This window comes from Pseudonaja textilis, chromosome Z (genome assembly GCF_049901715.1).
Source record: "Pseudonaja textilis isolate UNSWEBS1 chromosome Z, rPseTex1.2, whole genome shotgun sequence".
In the NCBI taxonomy this organism is placed as follows: domain Eukaryota; kingdom Metazoa; phylum Chordata; class Lepidosauria; order Squamata; family Elapidae; genus Pseudonaja; species Pseudonaja textilis.
This window is the reverse complement of record NC_142008.1, coordinates 126,366,085-126,385,147: the sequence shown is the minus strand read 5'-3', so window position 1 is coordinate 126,385,147 and position 19,063 is coordinate 126,366,085. Positions and strand designations below refer to the sequence as shown.

Sequence of the window (19,063 nt, the reverse complement as noted above, 5' to 3'; positions counted from 1 at the left end):
CTACCAGACTGGTTTCTTCAGGCAAAATCCATAGAGTTTGACAGCCCTAAACACCCCCACCCACCCATCAACCACTGCTCTGAAATGATATAGTGAACCCAGAGTCCAACTTTGTCAGTTTGGGGTTATAAATGCTAACAGATGGAACTTTCTGAAGCATATTGTCATATCTAGAAAAGCTGTACCTTTTCAGCTTTAGGCTGTTTAAAACTGCCAAACCGTGATGAAATTTCCACAAAATAGTCCCTTTTTAGTTATTTAGAGTTAGACATTAAATGTATGCCTAGTGCATTTAATGTACGGTGCAAAGCTTGAAAATGGCTTAATCAAGTCACCTATGAAAAAAAATGAAGCAGTATTTTTCAACCTGGGTAACTTATGAGTGGATTCCAACTCCCAGAATCCCCCACTCAACATGGCTGGCTATGGAATTCTGGGAGTTGCAATCCATCCCTCTTAAAACTTGCCCAGGCTGAAAAACACTGCTTTAAAATGATGGTTTCATATGATTTCTAAGCACAATTTCATTTTTCAAGAAACACAAATGGAAGACGATTTCTACAGCTTTCTATGTCCTAATTCCCATTTTTCTTTTGGCATCTTGTTGATCAAGATGTTTCATGACATTGGTCAAGGCGATTTCAGGTTACAACTTCTTTTTAAAGCATTTTTAAGAATTGGAAATTGCGCTAGTCAAAAGCCAGATGACTCTCAAGAAATTGACACCTTCAGTTCCTGATACACCCCAACAGCTAACTAGTGCTTGTGGAAGGATTGTTTAATCCACCCACAAGCTACTTCCTTATTTTTCCTTTCTCAAAGTACTCATAGTTGCTATTCTTAGGAGGGGAATATATAAGTATTTATATTTTAATATTCATCAGGAAAAATCAAGGCAAAAATAGTTTTGGCTGTATCAAGGGAAATTAATTAGACCATCTAGCAATTTATTTGAAACAACATATTAATCAGACATGTTAATTCAGAGGACGGTATTTTAAAATACTCTTGTTTCAGATTCCATGTTAGATTTTTTTTTACCGATTTTTATTCTGAACACAGGCAGAGATAACCTCTATTAACCTGATTAGAACAATCTTCCGGGGATAATATGATAATAAGCTTGTGTATTCTTACCATGAAAACTCTTTTAAAATAGCCGTTAGAGAAAAAATTCTGGCTGAGAAATATTTCCTTCTAGCTTTGCCTAGAAGATGGTGTTTGATGGACCTCTCGTATAAAGACACAGAGAAAACCAAATTGATTGAAACATTTTATTTTGTTACCCTATTTGCTCCCTTCCCAGACATCTCCCTTCTTCTGGGTTCTAAATATTTCGGATCTCTTTTTAATCCTGTATTTTTATGTTTGCCCAACAACCCCGCCCCCCGCCCCAAAAAACAGAAAAAGTTAAATTGAGCTCCCCCTGCAAGGAACGGCGGTCACGGATTCTGGCAAATTCTATTATTAGCGTAAACTGACCCCCATAACATCCCTTGCCTGTTTTCCCTTAAATGCCTCTTTCCCTGTTAGTACATGGATGGCTTTTCTTCGCCCTTGGGGTTGGTCAATTTCTCCAAGTTTTTGCTTAGGATGTGGTACAGCTCAGCCTGCGGCGAAGAGAAATGAGAAAGGGTTAGAGAAAGAAAGAAATCTCCATTCCTTTATCCCTGTCCTCTCGATCTTCTCCTCATAGAAATCCACGACGATCGTTCTGGCTCACTTACATAAAATCCACGGATATCAAGCACCATAATCTGCAATTCTCGGTAAATGGCTTCATCACGTTCATGAACCAAACACCGGTAATCCATCTGCAGGTAAGCAAATTGCAACTGGTTAGCACTGATAATGTTACCTACTTGAGTGCAGGTAGTCCTTGACTTACAACAGTTCGTTTTATGACCGTTCGAAATAACGTTGAAAAACACGGACATTTTTCACATTTACGATTAATTGCAGCATACCCATGGTCACCTGATCAAAATTCAGATGCTTGGCAACTGACTCACATTTATGACGATTGCAGTGTCCTGGGGTCATGTGGTCACTTTCTATGACCTTCCGACAAAGCCAGGTTCACTTAACAACCGTGTAACCAGCTGAACAATTAACAACTGTGGTAAGAACGATTGCAAATTGGGGCAAAATTCAACAAATGTTTCACTTATCAACAGAAATTTCGGCCTCAATTGTGGTTGTACGTCAAGGATTATCTGTAATGAAACGCCTGCAAGAAAACAACTAAGCTCAAGCGAGCACCAAGGACCCCACAGTCTTTCTCTTCTTCGTCTTTCTCGTCCTCTACTCCCACTCCTTCCTAGCCCTGATGATGTTACCTAGTTGGGTCATGAAAAGTCTGCAAGAAAGCAACCAAGCTCAGAGACCAAAAAGGACCCCACAAATTTACAACCAGGTTAGATCTCCAGGACATTTCTAGACATAACTTAGTTTGACTGGCTTTATGTAGCGCATGATGTGAATCCAGACACTGGTTCAGAAATCAGGGTTTACAGATTAACATTTCTCCAAGTCCAAAGAGTTTGATTTATTTAAAATATCATGATGGAACCGGTTAAGCAAGAACAGAGTTTCAAGAGTTGTCATCGTCCATTTTTATTTAAATTTGTACACTGCCTGACTCCAATGAGTCTGGGAACTTCAAAATCTATATGAGGCAGGAACTTTATGAACAGGAATAATTATTGCTATCTTCCAAGAACTATTATGTAAATTTTGCAGTGAGTTACTCAAGGTCTTGACTCAATATGGAATTGGGGTTTTTTTTGCCTTCTCAGTCAATACCAGCTGGTTTGACTTCAAGGAAGGTCTTCTCCCTGCTTTTAGTCAGCAGGGGAGGGGGACACCCACATTTTTTTCTATCAGACCTGCCACCCAACAAACCTCAAATAACTACAACCTTCTTTCTGCATCACTTACCACATGAGTGTCTTTGGAAGCCTTGGCGACCGCATCGCCACGCTCCAAAAAATATCTAAAAGAACAAGAAAGTATGTTGGATCTACAGCATTTAGGACTGGGGGATTTTTTAAATATGTGTTGCAAATCAGTGCCATTTTCTTGACAAGTGTTTTGAAAGTTATTTTGAAAGAGAAAGAGAGAGAGAGAGAGAGAGAGAGAGAGGGAGAGGGAGAGAGAACGCAACTGGCCCAAGATAATCCAGCTGGCTTCATGCATACAGCAAGGCTAGAACAATCGCCCAAGTTTCCAGCTTAGTGCTTTAACTACACACCAAACTAGTTTTCTCTGGACTAGTGCCTACAAACAAAATAAAAATATACAGCCATGAACCTTCTAGATGAAAAACACAAAGGGAGTCCTTTATATCATCATCTATTAATGATCCCATAATCCCTTCGTTAGCAGCGGTGGTTCTTCCATCCCGAGGACCGGCCCATAGATTTCCACTGCTTTCCTCTCCTCTGCCTTCCATACATCCGCATGTCAGGCACTGGACCCAGCTGTACCTCCTCTTCCTCATCAGCCACCTCCAGACCTGGGGGCTGTTGACTCTCCACCTGAGGGCTGGTGGAAGGCCCAGGCTTGCCTCTCTCTCTCTGCCAGCACCATTTCCTCTTCCCCCCTTCCTCCATCTCCTGATTCTGCTGTTGGAGGAACCAGCGGCCAACAGGCCACAATAGCACCTTGGCTAAGGAAAAGATTACCCAGGATGCTTGCAAATAAGGAAGAACTGACTATGATATGCCCCAAGAAGCACAGATTCTGATAATTATGATGCTAGGAATGTGGGAGATGACCCCATGAAGTTTGACAGAAGTTTTGGGGTGGAGAGAAACACCAATAGGAGCGAATGGCGCCCGAGTATAGCACACAATTCACGATACTCTGGAATCCAAATCCCACGTGGCTCTCTGCTTTGCCTCCTTTCCACGCCCGCCCTTCACGACCACTTACTTAGCAATGGTGGTTTGGAAAGCGTCAGCTTTGGTCTTCAGCGCTGTGATACGTTCCAGCACTTTCTCCTGCACAGGAAAGAAAATGGCCGATGTGCCACCAAAGGAGATTCCCACAGCCAGAGAAATAAAAAAATTTTGGGGCGCGGAGAAAGTCTCCGTTACTCTGTTATGTACCTGAACTGCAACCCCGAAGTCGTTGCCATCCTCAATTTTGGGGATCATGAACTGGATCCAGGTCGTGACCTGATGGGGAAATCAGGAGAAAAGATGGAAGTGATTTTGCAGGAATAATAATAAAAAAAAATCGCATCGTTTTTCATCCAATGCACAACCCCAAGGAACTTCCTGGCCAAGGAACTGAGGGAGGGAAGAGTCCCCCTTGCCAACTTACCAAAATGCACTTTTCTTTAAACTCACGAACTTCAGGTTTCACACGATCCAGAAGTGAAATGAGAACCTCATTTCCTTTGAGATAGCCACATTTTGGAGCTGGGAATCGCAGAAGAGAAATTAAGTCCATAAAATGCTGGGAAATACCTTAAAATTCATTCTTTCTTTCTTTCTTTCTTTCTTTCTTTCTTTCTTTCTTTCTTTCTTTCTTTCTTTCTTTCTTTCTTTCTTTCTTTCTTTCCTTCCTTCCTTCTTTCTTTTTCTTCCTCCCTCCCTTCTTTCCTTCCACCCTTCCTTTTCTCCCTCCCTTCCTTGTTTTTTCCTTCCTTCTTTCTCTTTCTTTCCTTCCTTTCTTTTTCCTTCCACCCTTCCTCCTTCCCTCTTTTTCCTTTCTTTCCTTCTTTCTCTTTCCTTCCTTCCTTTTTTCTTTTACTTTTTTCCTTCCTCCCTTTCTTCTTTCCTTCCACCCTTCTTTCCTTCCTTCCCCCTTTCCTCCCTTCATTCCTTCCTCTTCCTCACCTTCCTTTTCCTCTTTTTCTGTATCCATCTGCAAAGAATAAAATACATGGATCCATAAATATCATTTTCCATCACTTAAAAGTTGCACTGAATTGGGGTGGGGCGAGGCAAGGAGAAGACCACCCCAATAACTCACCTCATCTTCTTTGGGTGGGGGGTCTGGAATAGGGATCTCCAAAGGAGCTTTAAGAGTAGTCAAATCTTGAACATTTAGCGAATTTTCCTAGATGGGTGGAGAAGGAGTTACACTTTAAAAAAACATGCAGAGATGTCCTGCCAATAAAACTTTGCTTTCAGACGTTCACTTACCTTAAGAAACTTATCCAATTGAAATATTTTTGTAGGTAAAAATGTGAAAAGAAATTCTTCACCCTGTAGGGAAAGAGAAAGGGAGGGAGGGAAGGAAGAAAAGAAAAAAAGGAAGGAAAGAAGAAAGGAAGGAGAAAGTTAATTACCTGGGAAGAGGAAAAATAGCCAATAATTGGCGAACATTTGTCATGCGATAGAGACTTACCTCTTTCAAAAGTGATTCTCTAAAAAGAGCCATCTAAAGAAATAAAAGGAAATTATGAGATGTATTGTAATCATTGGACTAGAACAACACAGAAGGATTACATGAGATCATGCTGAAAAATCTCATTAATTCCCCAAATGCAAAAAGTTTTGCAGGAAAAAAAAGAATAATTCTAATGTTTTTCAGCAAAAAAGCCCTCATTAGATTGAAGGTACTGTGTATAGCCTAAAGCCCAATCATATAAATCTCCCTCCATCTATCTTCAATGAAATTGCAGCTGGAAACAACATATAACTGTGATAGAGAGCCAATCAGCCAAACTACTTTAAACTTAAACTAGGTTTATAGCTGTACTGGAATCCTGCTGATCTGTAGCCCCACCAGAAACATCTGGTGACTAGGTGAAATACTAGTCATACTCAGAAGGGATCTTTGAGGTCATCTAGGCCAACCCACTGTTCAGTGCAAGATTTCCTAAAGGGTATTTGCGAGATACCACATTACTTCTCAGAGCCAAAAGCGCCCATAATATAAACCAATCGATGGCATAATAATACAGGTCTTGACTTACAACAGTTCCTTTAGTGACCATGCAAAGTCACAACGGCACTAGAAAAAAGGGACATATGACCCTTTCCCACACTTTCGGCATCCCCATGGTCACACGATCAAAATTCAAGTGCTTGGCAAATGGTTTGTATTTATGATGGTTGCAGTGTCCTGGCAGTCATGTGATCCCTTTTGCGACCATCTGACCAGCAAAGCCAATGGGGAAGAAGCCAGATTCGCTTAACAACGGTGTTCCTAACTTAACAATTGCAGCAATTCATTTAACGACAGCAGCAAGCAACGGGACGTTTCACTTAGCAACATGAATTCTCCATTGTGGTCCTAAAAGGGTGCTGTTTGGCTTTCATGGGCTCCCTGCTGTTTATTCTACGTAATTGGCAGAAGTAGACAGACTTCTCATACTGGGGATTTTTTAAGAAACCCCCTCTTTTCTTCATACTGGAGGGTTTTTTTTAAAGAAAACTCACGTAGAATCAGAAAAATTCCCCTTTAAAGCCCCCCAAAATGCAAACACAGCTCCGAACAGCAAATCTCCCCTTGTATGTTTGACTCTAGCAATAAACCCTTTCTGAAAAACATAAAATTTAGATAAAGTGTTAACTATGGAAATCGTATTTAAACAAGTGTGGAAATACTGTTTTTGATCCCTAAAAGTATAAGATTGAAATTTTAAGCCTCCGCTCCTTGCAAAGCTGGTTCTGCAAACAGGTGTAAATTAAATCAACAGGCAGCAAAATATACTATTCAGGAATTCGGTTTGCGTGACTGGGAATTGGAAAAAATAAAATAAAAAAATTTTATAAGCAGCGTGACATGTCACGCTGACTCTGCAATTCTGGATTGGTTCAGAAACACCCCAGTGGATTATTTTCAGAGAATGAACTCAGGGCGTAACTTCAGGTCTGGCTAAAATCCAAGAAATTGGAAGCGCTTTTTTTTTTTTTTCCAGCTAGGAAATTTGATTAAACGGTTTCAGTCGAATTATTCCAGATCCTTCGTTTCCAGGAAAGCAATGTTCACTGTTTTTGGCTGCGTTTTTTTTCCAACTTTGGCTTGTTTTAAGCTGTGGACTTCAACTCCCAGCTGGCGACAGGAAGGGCATCTGGGGAATTCTGGGAATTGAAGTCCACATTCTTAAAACTGGCCATGGTTGAGGGGGAAAAAAAACTGATTGAAAGTTTACCCCTCCTCCTTTTTCTCAACTCTTTTAAAAGTTGGGAAACCCCCGTAGCCCGTTCACACGAAACCAATCCCTTTTCTTTTAAAAAACACACAGCAACATTTTGTTATAATGCAAAACCAAAACGTTATTTTTTTTTCTGTCGATCATTTCCCCCCCCGTCCCCGTCTGTCAAGCTGAGAGCCCTCTGAGCTGATGCAGAGTTCTTCTCCCACCGCCATTCGAATAATAAAAACAATCCTATTCAGACGTTCCTGCTAGCAACTGAAAAAGAGTGGGGCGCTCTGCCCATGCTCAGAGGCAAGGGAGGTAAAAAAGGTGGGGAGCTCCGTGGGGAGAAGGACCCCTCTCCCCCCACCCCCGCCATCTTTTGCAAACCGCTTCGCAACCCTTGCTTTGCAATTCAACCTCCCACCCCAGTTCACACGTCCTGCGGTTCCCCAACCTTCTCGCGCGTCTCTTTGGGGACTCGGATGTTGGCGGTGCAGAATTTGGCCATGGTGTCCGGGGTGCAGCGATGGGTCCGCGGGAGAAGAAAAGACGCCTCGTTTTCGGCTCGCCGCGAAGTCAATTTCACTTTCACATTCCCACATTCCGTTCAGCCTCGCCCCTCCCCTTCCTTTCTTTCCTTTCCTTTTTCTTCCTTTTTTTCCTTCCTTCCTTTGTTCCTGCTTTCTATTTCATTTCTTTCATTCATTTCTTCCTACCTTCCTTTCCTTCCTTCCTCTTTTCTTCCTTTTTCACCTTCCTCCCTTCTTCCTCCCTTTCTTTGTTCTTTTCTTGTTTTGTTTTATTTCTTTCATTCCTCCCTCCCTTTCCTTCCTCTTTTCTTCTTTTTCTTCCTTCCTTCTTCCTCTTTCTTTGTTCCTTTCTTGCTTTCTATTTCATTTCTTTCCTTCCTTCCTACCTCCCTTTCCTTTCCTTCCTTCCTCTTCTTTTTCCTTCCTTTGTTCATTCGTTTGTTCCTTCCTATTTCTCTTCCTTTCCTTTCTTTTTTCTTCCTCCCTTTGTTCTTTCCTAGCTTTCTATTTCATTCCCTTCCTTTCCTTCTTCCTATACCTCCCTTTCCTTCTTTCCTTCCTTTCTTCTTATCTCCTTGCCTTTCCTTCCTTCCTCTTTCCTTCTTTTCCCTTCCTTCATTCATTGGTTTATTCCTTCCCTCCTATTTATCTTCCTTTCCTTCCTCCTTCCTTCCTTCCTTTGTTCTTTCCTGGCTTTCTACTTCATTTCCTTCCTCTCTTCTTCCTACCTCCCTTTCCTTCTTTCCTTCCTTTCTTCCTATCTCCCTTGCCTTTCCTTCCTTCCTCTTTTCTTCTTTTCCCTTCCTTCCTTCCTTCGTTTATTCTTTCCCTCCTATTTATCTTCCTTTCCTTCCTTTTTCCTTCCTCCCTTTGTTCTTTCCTGGCTTTCTATTTCATTCCCTTCCTTTCCTTCTTCCTACCTCCCTTTCCTTTCCTTCCTCTTTTCTCCTTCCTCTCTTCCTTCCTATTTCCCTCCTTTCCTTCCTTCCTTTTTTTTCTTCCTCCCTACCTTTCTTTGTTCTTTTCTTGCTCTCCATTTCCTTTCCTTAGCTTTTTCTATCTTCTTTTCCTTTATCTTTTTTCCTTTCTTTTCTCCTTTCCTTTCCTTTTTCTATCTTCCTTTCCTTTCCTCTCTCTTTCTATCCCCCTTCCCTTCGGATGGAGGGGAGAGCCTGGCACACACCCCATGTCCTCCTCCTCCTCCTCCTCCTCTCTCTACCCCGTGCACGCCTTTCCCACGTTCGTTCCCTTCCCATCCTGGCCAACGGCGTTTTGCAACGGCGCCTCTGTTGCCCGGGGGCATCCTTGGCTAGGGCGGTCGGCGGCGCTCTGCCTATGCTCAGAGGTGTCCCCGTTCCCCACCCCCCCCACCCCTCTTTCGCCTCCGACGACTCCTGTAGTTCTTCCTCCACGTCCCCGGAGGTCGCTTCGCTTCGCTTCGCTTCGCTTCGCTTTTTTTTTTTTTTTTGGTTGTTGTTGCTTCACTTCGCCCCGGTTTCGTTTTCCAGCGGGCGGCTGCTTCTTCCCCGCGGCGGCTTCCTGCAAGGCGGGGAAGGAAGAGCCTGATTGCAAGGTAGGCCCATCCTCCTCCCCCTCCCCCTTTGCAGCATTTCCTGCCTCGGGTTCTAATCCGGAGTGGAGGCGATTTGGGGTGCCCGGAAGAACCGGATTGAACCCCTTTCCCGGTGCGCCGCTGCTTCCCCTGGAGGAGCCTCAGCCTCTCGCTCTTGGCAACGGCTCCTCGACTTGCCTGGGGCATGGACTACAACTCCCATCATTCCCGACTGATGTCTTGAGGGTCTTTGTAGTCCCGCCACCGCGCTCTCTCTTCCCGGATCGAGACTTCAGGAGTCCAAAATCTTGCATTGTTTTGACAGATGAAAAGATGCGTCTGTTTTCCCTTTAGGAGTCTCCAAGGTTTCCCCTGTTATTTATTTTTATTAGTAGTAATATTAGCAATATCGTCATTATTTTTTGCCATAGTTCTTGTTGCTGTTTTGTTGCCAGTGCTGTGATTATTATCTCTTTTATCCATTAAACATGAAATTCAGTCAACTGAACATTTAAAAATGTTTCACAAATAGTGACTGGCTCTGATGGTTGATATAGGTTGCTGCTTTATATAATATTATTATTATTATTATTATTATTATTATTATTAATATATATATATATATATATATATATATATATATACAATTAATTTTATCCATTAAACATGAAATTCAGTCAACTGAACATTTAAAAATGTATCACAAATATTGACTGGCTCTGATGGTTGATATAGGTTGCTGCTTTATATAATATTATTATATGTATTTATATACTATATATAATATATAAATATATATAATTTATTATTGTTATTTTTATTCATTAAACATGAAATTCAGTCAACTGAACATTTAAAATGTATCACAAATATTGACTGGTTCTGATGGTTGATATGGGTTGCTGCCGTATATAATATTATATACATATATATATATATATATATATATAATTATTATTATATCTTTATCCTCAACCTAAGACCACAAGTGAGACCAACGTTTGTGTTGCTAATGAGAAATGTATTGGGGTTTGCCCCATGTTGTGACCTTTCTTGCCACATCGTTAAGTGAATCACTACAGCTACACGGTTGTTAAGAGAACCTGGCTTCCCCATTTGACTTCGCTTGTCAGAAGGTCGCAAAAGGGGATCACGGGACCCAGTGGTGGGATTCAAAAATTTATTTTACTACCGGTTTGGTAGGCGTGGATTGGTGGGCATGGCAGGGGAAGGATACTGCTAAATCTCCAGCCAGAGGCGGTATTTTGCTGGTTCTCCAAACTACTCAAAATTTCCGCTAGCGGTTCTCCAGAACTGGTCAGAACCTGCTGAATACCACCTCTGACATGACCCCAGGGACATGGCAACAGTCGTAAATACGAGCCAGTTGCCCGTTATCTGAATTTTGATCACGTGACCGTGGGAAGGCTGCAGCGGTCATAAGTGTGAAAAACGGTTGTCGGTCCCTTTTTTCAGTGCCGGTGTATTTTCACATGGTCACAAAATGAATTGTTGTAAGTCGAGGACTATCTGTACTTCTAAGTAACTCAAGGGTGGGGGGAGTCCTTAATCCTCCTTCCTCCTTCTGTTTTTGTCACAACAACCCTGCGAGGTGGCTGGTCTGAGAGAGACAGGCCCAAAGTCCCCCAGCTGGCTTAATCATTCATAATCTTTTGAGGGGTCTCTTGAGGTCCACAAGATTTCCATCTTCAACTCTGATTCAGACTGCAGGGAGTCCTCGAGTTAACGCGCACAATTGAGCCCAAAATTTCCTTCGTTAAGCGAGACCGTTGCTGTTAACCGAATCGCTGCAGTTCTTCACTTAGTGACATGGTTGTTAAGCGAATCCGGCTTCCCCCATTGACTGCCCTGGTTAAAAGGCCGCCGAAGGGGATCACGTGACCCTGGGACACACTGACTGTCGTAAATGCGAGTCAGTGGCCAAGCCTCTGAATTTTGATCACTTGACCGAAAAGGTCATAACTCTGAAAAACGGTCCTATGTCACTTTTTCCCCCAACTTTGAACGGTTACTAAGCAAACTCTCATAAGTCGAGGTCTACCTTTGCCCAGACTTCCTCAGCGTAAAACTTCACCTTTGGCCTACCTCGTAGGGCTGTTATAAACCGAGTTTAAAAAAAAAAGACATTTTGCTTTTTCTTCCCTGCAAAGGAATTCTCCCGTTTGCCAGAGATTGCATCTCACGTGTGATTTTTGTTGTGTCTTTGTGTGTTGCGGGGGGTCAAGAGATGGGGGAGGCTGCGTGCACCTTCGGGGCCCTTCGTCAGGAGCTGGTTAACGCCTTGATCCGGAATCCGTCCGAACAAAATGCGGAACTTTTGCAGCGCCTGGTGGAAGCGCCGTCGACTCCGGCCGAGAAATACCTGCAGATCAACGTCAAGGGCATTTTGCGAGCCAACGTCAAGGAACAGGTGAGGAGTGGGAGCGAGAGGGAAGGTATAGATCCTGTATCGGACACTTTACCTGTTGAATGTCTGCCCATCGTGCTCCGTTGACTCGTTATGGGAGAGGAGTGGATAAGTGGGACGATAGATTTCCCCACGTGGGGTGCTTTACCTGAGGAGGTGAGTGGATATTAGGGAGGGTAGATCCTGTATTGGATGCTGCTTTACCTGTTGAATGTCCGCCTGCAATGCTACTTGAACCCACCGGCGGGAAGAAACTGACCTTGTCAAGGCTGAAAATTAAGCAGATGAACCGAACTATTTTTTTTTTAAATGTACTTACTGTTTTATATTATGTTTCTATATTGTCACAGACCGCCCAGAGTCCCTTGAAGGTGAGATAGGTGGCATATAAATTAATAAATAGTAATTAATAAACAAATAAATAAATAGAAATTGGAAGCAGACCGGAGTTTAAGGGGAGCTGGGAGGAAGGGCCCAGGTACGGTCTGGGGTTCATTTTTCTATGCATTCCCCAGTGGGGAATTTAGGGACACGGTCTTCAGGCTCCCCATTTCGAAAACCAAGGTTCTAGTCCTCAAGACGAAACAGTTTGGGTGGGCTGATTGCAGGTCGTCCTCAGCTTACAGCCACAACCGCGACTAGGATTTTCCTGGCTCAGCGAGGCAGCTGTTCTAAGTGAGGCGCACCCGATTTTGCATCGTTTTTTTTTTTTGCCGCCGCAGTCGCTGAGTGAATCGCACGGTCACGAAGCGAATCTGGCTTCCCCCGTTGGACTTTGCTTAGGTGGGAAACCAGCCAGGAAGAAGTCACCAAGTGGTGATCACGTCACTCCGGGAAACTCTTGACTGGGAAATTAGGATCACGTGACCCTGTGGGAATGCGACGACGGTTGTAAGGGTGAGGAACAGTTCTAAGCGCGAGGAACGGTCCTGAGTCACTGTTTTTCAGCGCCGTTTTAATTTCCAATGGTCGCTAAAGGAACGGACGTAAGCTGAGTGCCAGCTGAATGAAGCGTGCTTCCGGGAACGTCTCGTAAGCCATCTGCATTTGAACCCAGGACCGGTTAGGACTCCCGAGGGGAAAAAAAATATGGCTGAACGGCCAATTCCTCTTCAGTTCCAGGTGTGTCTCCGCTTGATCTGCACTGCCTTCCAGATCCTGGAGAAATATGGGCGCAACCTTCTGCATCCTCGCAAACCTTATTTCTGGCGAATGGTCAAATTTAACAATCCGGTTTTCCGGGACACGGTGGACACGATCCAGGTAAGCCCCGCTTCCCCCAAACTGGATCCTTTTATCTCAGTGGCGATCCTGCTGGATTTAAAGTTGAATTTTGTGTTAGAGAAGATCCCAAGGCTTTAAAAAGAAAACTCGCAGAAGCTTCTTAGCGGTGCCAAAATAGAACCGGGAATTAAATTCCAATTTTCTCTTCTTTTTTTTTTTCCACATCTAGTGAGTTTTTGATTGACAGCTTTTAAGAAATCAGGTTTGTGGGGGGGCAGGTCCTTCGTCATGTGATCCTGGAAATCCCTGGGAATCCACAAAGCATCCCAAGGCTTCCAAGATTTATTGGATCAATGTCTAGGTTTAAGCAGTAGGAAATCTCTGGGAGTTTTTCATAAGCAAGATACCGTATTTCCCCATGTATAAGCACCCCTTTGTATAAGCCACTCCCCCAATTTTTGGACTGTGAAGTTTTGAAAAAAATATTTTATTAGAGAAACAAGTTATGAAGAAAGAAAATTTACAAAGAAACAAAATTCGACGCCTAGATCTACAACTTCGGTCATGACGCCGAAAGCGTGCGGCGACGCTAGCAATCGACGATCGAACGAGAGTAGGAACGAAGCATTCAGGCCGATGCCTAGCGTATGCATTTCTATCGCGTTACTCGCACTCATAATCGTATCATCACGTACAATTTTTACAAAAAGTATAGCATACTGCTGGAAAACCAGTTTATTCCTACTTTATTATTTTATGCATTTTTCACGTATAAAAACTGTACCTGCTTTGTATATGCCACCCCCTACTTTTTGGGCTTGAAAATTTTGGAAAAAGGGGTGGCTTATACATGGGGAAATACGGTAGGCTTGTTAATTTTTTTACAGGGTTTTCCCGCTTGGTTACAGATTGGAGAGCAGTGTGGGTAGATCACCCTTTCCAGCCGGGATCTCCCTGGAGGGGATCTGGGATAAGAATCCGCCTTTTGTTCCAGGACACGCAAGATAAAAGCGTTCAGAATCCGCAGGTTTTTCTGGATGTGAATCTGTTCTGTAAGGTCAGGACGAAGGCGCTTTAAAACAGCGCTCTTGCCCCTTTAAGAGAGGGGTGGACTTCAACTCCCAGAATTCCCCGGTCAGCCGTGCGTGGAATTCTGGCAGGTGAAGTCCACCCTTTTCTTAAAGTGGCCCCGGTTGAGAAACACTGCTTTAAATCGCCCATTTGAGGTTGTGTTGTAGGGGATGACGTTTCCTTTTTTTAAAAAAAAAATACAGTTGGGTTTTGTTTTTTGTTGAAATGAAGGAATGGATCTGCTGAAATTATGCTTTTTTTCCCCCAGCAATTTCCAAATCTTTTAAATAAGAATTGGCATTGAATAAATGTTCTTCTTCCTCCTTCTCTCTCCTCTCTCCCTCTCCCTCTCTCTCCCTCTTTCTGTTTCCCTTTCTCCTCTCTCTTTATCTCTTCTCTTTCTCCTCTCCTTCTTTTTCCATTTCTCCCCCATCTCTTCTCCCTTTCTACCTCCCTCCCTCTCCCCTTCTCTCTCACTTCTCTCTTTCTCCCTCTTCCCCTCTTTCTCTTTTTCCTTTTCTCCCTCCCTCTCCCCGCCTCTCCTCACCTCTCTCGTTCTCCCTCACCTCTCTTTTTCCCTCCCCTCCCTCCCTCTCTCTTTCTCTCACCTCTCTCTTTCTCCCTCTCTTTCTCTTTTCTTTCTCTCTCACCTCTCTCGTTCTCCCTCTCCCTCTCTTTCTCTTTTTCCCTTTTCCCCCCCTCCCTCTCTCCCTCTCCCCCCTCTCTTCTTCTCTTTTTCTTTTCTTTTTCTCTCACCTCTCTCTCTCTCTCTCTCTCTCTGATGGTTTTCCATGTGTTTTTGTATGCGTCGCCCCTTTGCCTGCCAAAACGACACCTTCTCTTCTCTTCCGGCAGGGCGGACGGGACGTCCTCCGGCTGTACGGCTATTCGGAACAAAAGCCTGATGGGCTTTACTTCCCGGATTCCCAGTCCGAGCCGGACATCCCTCAAGTGGCATCCGTCACCGTAGACGTCATGCTCCTTCGTGCAGAGCTGAACCTTGTCCTCTCGGTACGGGGCAGCGGGACGTGAGACCAAGACGGTCTGTGATGGGGGCGGGGGAGGAGGAGGAGATGATGGCTAGAGAACCTTTAGGGGTCCCTGCTAAGAATTGAAGGAGACATGTGATTCTTTTTCCTTGTGCAGGAAACGCACCCCAATCCTCAGGTGTTGCAAGAATTAATGGGCCAGGGCTTACAGGTGAGCAGGGCTATGCGGCAGACCTGGGGGAATGGTGAGGAAGGGAGCGGAGTGGGTCTCGCAGGCTTTGGAGTGGGTGGGTGTTGTTTTGTTATTTTGTGTTGCGGCCCGTCGGCCACCAACCCTCCAGCAGCCGAATCAGAGGAGGAGGTGAGGGAATCTGGATAAGAAACAAGGCAACCTGGGAGCTCCGCGGGGGAAGAGGGAATGGAGTTGACAGAGAGAGAGAGAGAGGGAGAGAGGAAGAGGCGGAGCCTGGGCCGTCTATCAGCCCTCAGATGGAGAGTCAACAGCCCCCAGGTCTGGAGGTGGCTGATGAGGAAGAGGAGGAACAGCTGGGCCCAGTGCCTGATGCATGGATGTGCCAAAGGCAGAGGAGAGGAGAGCAGTGGAAATCTATGGGCCGGTCCTCAGGACGGAAAATCCACTGCTGCTAGCGAAGCCCCACCCTAGCTCTGGGGATCAAAGGCAGGGGGCGGAGACGAATAGATGTGGCAGACAACGATTCATCTTCTGGCCGGCCGGACTTGTTAGCCTGCGGTGAGAGAGAAAATTTTGGCCGGTGCCCCTTGTTAAAGGAGTCTTGGAGTTCACTTCAGAGGGTTTGTCGTGTTTGGGGAGCTGGGTCAGACCCTTTTGTTTGTAAGCCTCTCCATAGCAACGTTTCTCAAATCTCAGCCCCTTGAAGATGGGGGGACTTCAACTCCCAGAATTCCCCCCCACTGGGTAGGGTATTCTGGGAGTTGAAGTCCAACCATCTTCAAGCGTTCAAGGCCGAGAGACATCGGCACAGGGTGGTCCTTGACTTCCAACCATTCGTCTAAGAACTGCCCAAAGTTAACAACGCCACTGAAAAAGGTGAGTGGTGAGCAGGCTTCGCACTTACGACTGTCACAGTGTCCCTGGGATCATGGGATCCAACCTAGGCATGGATTCCCCTGATCGCCGTTTGCGGCTTTCCCAGCCGGCTTCCGGCAAGCAGAGTTGATGGGGGAAGCTGGGTTTCCTGAACGGCCATGCGATTCGCTTAACGACCGTGATTCACTTAACAACCTCGGGGATTCACTTCACAACGTGGGCGGGGGGTAAAAATCGTAAAGATCAGGCAGGTCTTGCTTAACCGCCACCCCAATGCTTAGCAACCGGGGTTGTGACTTGCAGTTGCGGTTGTGAGTCACGGATTATCTTTTATAATATTGTCTGGATCCCATTTTGTCTGACCCCAGAGAAACCAGCTTCCCAATCTGGGTTCCATTATCCCTCCACCAGATGTGCTGGCTGAGGATGATGAAGGAGATAATCCCACGCACAGGCCCATCCTTGACTTATCACGGTTTCGTTTAGTGACCGTTCAAAGTCGCCACGGCATCGACAAACGTGACTTCAGACCATTTTCCACACTTAACGACGGTTGCAGCCTCCCATCACGTGATCAAAATTCAGGTGCTTGGCCACGGACTCATGTTTATGACGGCCGCAGTGTCCCGCGGTCACGTGCTCCCCCTTTTGCGGCATTCTGACAAACGGGGAAGCCAAGTTCACTTAACAACCGAACAGCCAGAGGTCCGCTGAACAAACATCTCGTTTAGCAACAGATATTTTGGGTTTGATTGTGGTCATAAGTCAAGGACTCTCTGTATCCGGAGGGAGAAGGATCATCAACTGGCCTACGGGCTGATCTTCCTTCCTTCAGGATGGCCTCTAAATTTTCTTCAAGGCCTACTTTGGCCTTCAAGGGAGGAAAACCTAGCATGAAGGTTTATCCTGCTCCTCCTTCCGACGATCCTGTTTCTTCTGTCTTTCTCCAGGTCAACAAGACGGCCGATGCTGGATCCCTGAATCCACTTTTAACCATGATTCACGCAGGTAATGGGAGAAAAAGGCGCAGGGGGTTGGTTGTAAGCTGCCACATGCGTGGGGCGTATTTTGTAAGGCAAACCCGGTTCGTAATCGAACCTGGATGGCAAATGCTGGCGGGGTTGAGATAAACCAAGATTGGAAGAAGAAGGATCTTCTTTATTAAGAGGCAGGGGAGACGTCTGAAGGATCTTCCGACCGATCGTAGATCATCCAGGAGTCATCTTTCTCAATCTCAGCCCGTTGAAGGTATGTGGACTTCGACTCCCAGAATTCCCCAGCTGGGGAATTCTGGGAGTTGAAGTCCACACCTCTTTGAGGGGCTGAGGTTAAGAAACGCTGCTCTAGAGCAGGGGTCCTCAACCGTGGCCACTTTAAGACTTCTGGATTTCAACTCCCAGAATTCCTTAGCCAGCTTTGCTGGATGAGGAATTCTGGGAGTTGAAGTCGCAAGTCTTAAAGTGGCCAAGGTTGGAGACCCTGCTCTAGAGGTCCCAAAAGTGTTCCCCCCCAAGGGGCAACTGGACTTTCTCGTTTTTCTTTGAAGAGGTTTCGCTTCTCCTCCGAGAAGCTTCTTCAGCTGTGACTGAATGTTGGGGAATGGAAGGATTTATATTCCTTGCAGAAGGGCTGGTCATTTGCATCCTTTTAGAAGGTCCTCGAGGCCACTTGGAGGTTTGTCTGTGTCCGCAGGGTCCCCCAGGGTAGTGCAAACAGAGGAGGGGCATTCTTGGGACTTCTGAAAGGATTGTGTTGTGGATTCCACACTCATTTGCACTACTCAGGTGACCCCTGAGGGCACAGACAAACCTCCAAGTGGCCTCAAGGACCCTCTAAAAGGATGCAAACAACCAGCTGTCTGCAAGGAGTGTAAATCCTTCCGTTCCCCAACATTCAGTCAGAGCTGAAGAAGCTTCTTGGAGGAGAAGCGAAACGTCTTCAGGGAAAAAAAACCAGAAAATCCAGTTGGATGGCGGAGAATCTCCAGAAACTGCTCTGGAAGCTTTCTAATACAGATGGTCCTCGACTTACAACTGCCCATTTAATGACCGTTCAAAGTTGCAACACCATTAAAAAGAGCGACTTACGAATGTTTTTCACACTTATGACTGTTGCAACATCCTCACCGTGACATGGTCCTCATCAACTGACTCATCTTTATGACCGTTGCAGTGTCCCGGGGGTCACGGGCTCCCCTTTTTGCGACCGTCTGCCAAGCCAGGTCAGTGACGTTTTGAACAACCACACTACTCACGTAACGACAGCGGTTGATTCACTTAATAACGGTGGCCAGGAAGAAAGGTTTGTCAAATGGGGCAAAACTCACTTTAACAAATGTCTCACTTTGCAACAGAATGTATGGGCTCCATTGTGGTCGTAAGCCGAGGACTACCTGTAGATTCTGTAGTTAATTTCAGCCGCACCCTACCCCCAAAGAAAGTGTAGAGAAGAGCAAGATGATCAAAGGCCTGGAGACTAAAACATACGAACGACAGTTGCAGGATTTGGGTTTGGCTTGTCTGCAGAAAAGAAGGATCAGTGTGATAGCAGCATTCGAGGCTTTGAGGGGCTGCCCCAAAGAGGAGGGGGTCAAACTATTGTCCTAAGCCCCTGAAGGCAGGACAAGAAACAATGGGTGGAAATTAATCAAGAGAAGCAACCTGGAATTAAGGAGAAACTCCCTAACAGGGAGGACAATTAACCAGTGGAACAGCTCGCCACCAGAAGTTGTGGGCCCTTCATCACTGGAGGTTTTTTAAGAAGAGACTGTCCAGTCTCTTCTTCACTTGTCTGGAATGTTAAGGGTCTCCTGCTTGAGCAGAGGGCTGGACTAGAAGACCTCAGAGGTCCGTTCCAGCTCTATTCTGATTGATTGAGTGATTGACAACTTGGAAATAAAAATCTGCCTCTGATGCAGAGATGGAACTGAATCTTGACTTTTTCAGACCTAAGCAGAACAAAACTTGAGAAAATTATTGTTGTTTTCTCTCTGTCACTCTCTGTCTCTCTCTCTGTGTCTTTCTCTCCCTCTCTCTCTCTCACTCTGTCTCTCTCTCTGTGTGTCTCTGTCTCTCTCTGTCTCTGTCTCTCTCTCTGTC

At 45.1% G+C, this 19,063-nt stretch overlaps 2 protein-coding genes across 2 annotated transcripts in view; one reads left to right on the top strand and one right to left on the bottom strand.

Annotated features, from left to right (window-relative positions):
- Positions 1-1,260: 1,260 nt before the first annotated feature.
- On the bottom strand, positions 1,261-7,680 carry PSME2 (proteasome activator subunit 2). The gene is made up of 11 exons (XM_026719576.2): positions 7,557-7,680; positions 5,362-5,394; positions 5,157-5,219; positions 4,984-5,070; positions 4,848-4,875; positions 4,330-4,427; positions 4,113-4,181; positions 3,937-4,004; positions 2,941-2,995; positions 1,728-1,814; positions 1,261-1,610 (listed from the first exon to the last, which is right to left on the bottom strand). The coding sequence occupies exons 1-11, from the start codon at positions 7,608-7,610 to the stop codon at positions 1,530-1,532; spliced, it is 723 nt and encodes a 240-aa protein (XP_026575361.1). The 5' UTR covers positions 7,611-7,680; the 3' UTR covers positions 1,261-1,529.
- A 1,387-nt stretch (positions 7,681-9,067) lies between these two features.
- Positions 9,068-19,063, top strand: part of RNF31 (ring finger protein 31) — a 34,648-nt gene continuing 24,652 nt past the window's right edge. Inside the window, 6 exon segments of the mRNA XM_087916772.1 lie at positions 9,068-9,205; positions 11,431-11,615; positions 12,729-12,875; positions 14,763-14,918; positions 15,054-15,107; positions 16,916-16,973. Of these exon segments, the coding sequence (XP_087772898.1) occupies positions 11,433-11,615; positions 12,729-12,875; positions 14,763-14,918; positions 15,054-15,107; positions 16,916-16,973 (598 nt within the window). The 5' untranslated portion in view covers positions 9,068-9,205; positions 11,431-11,432.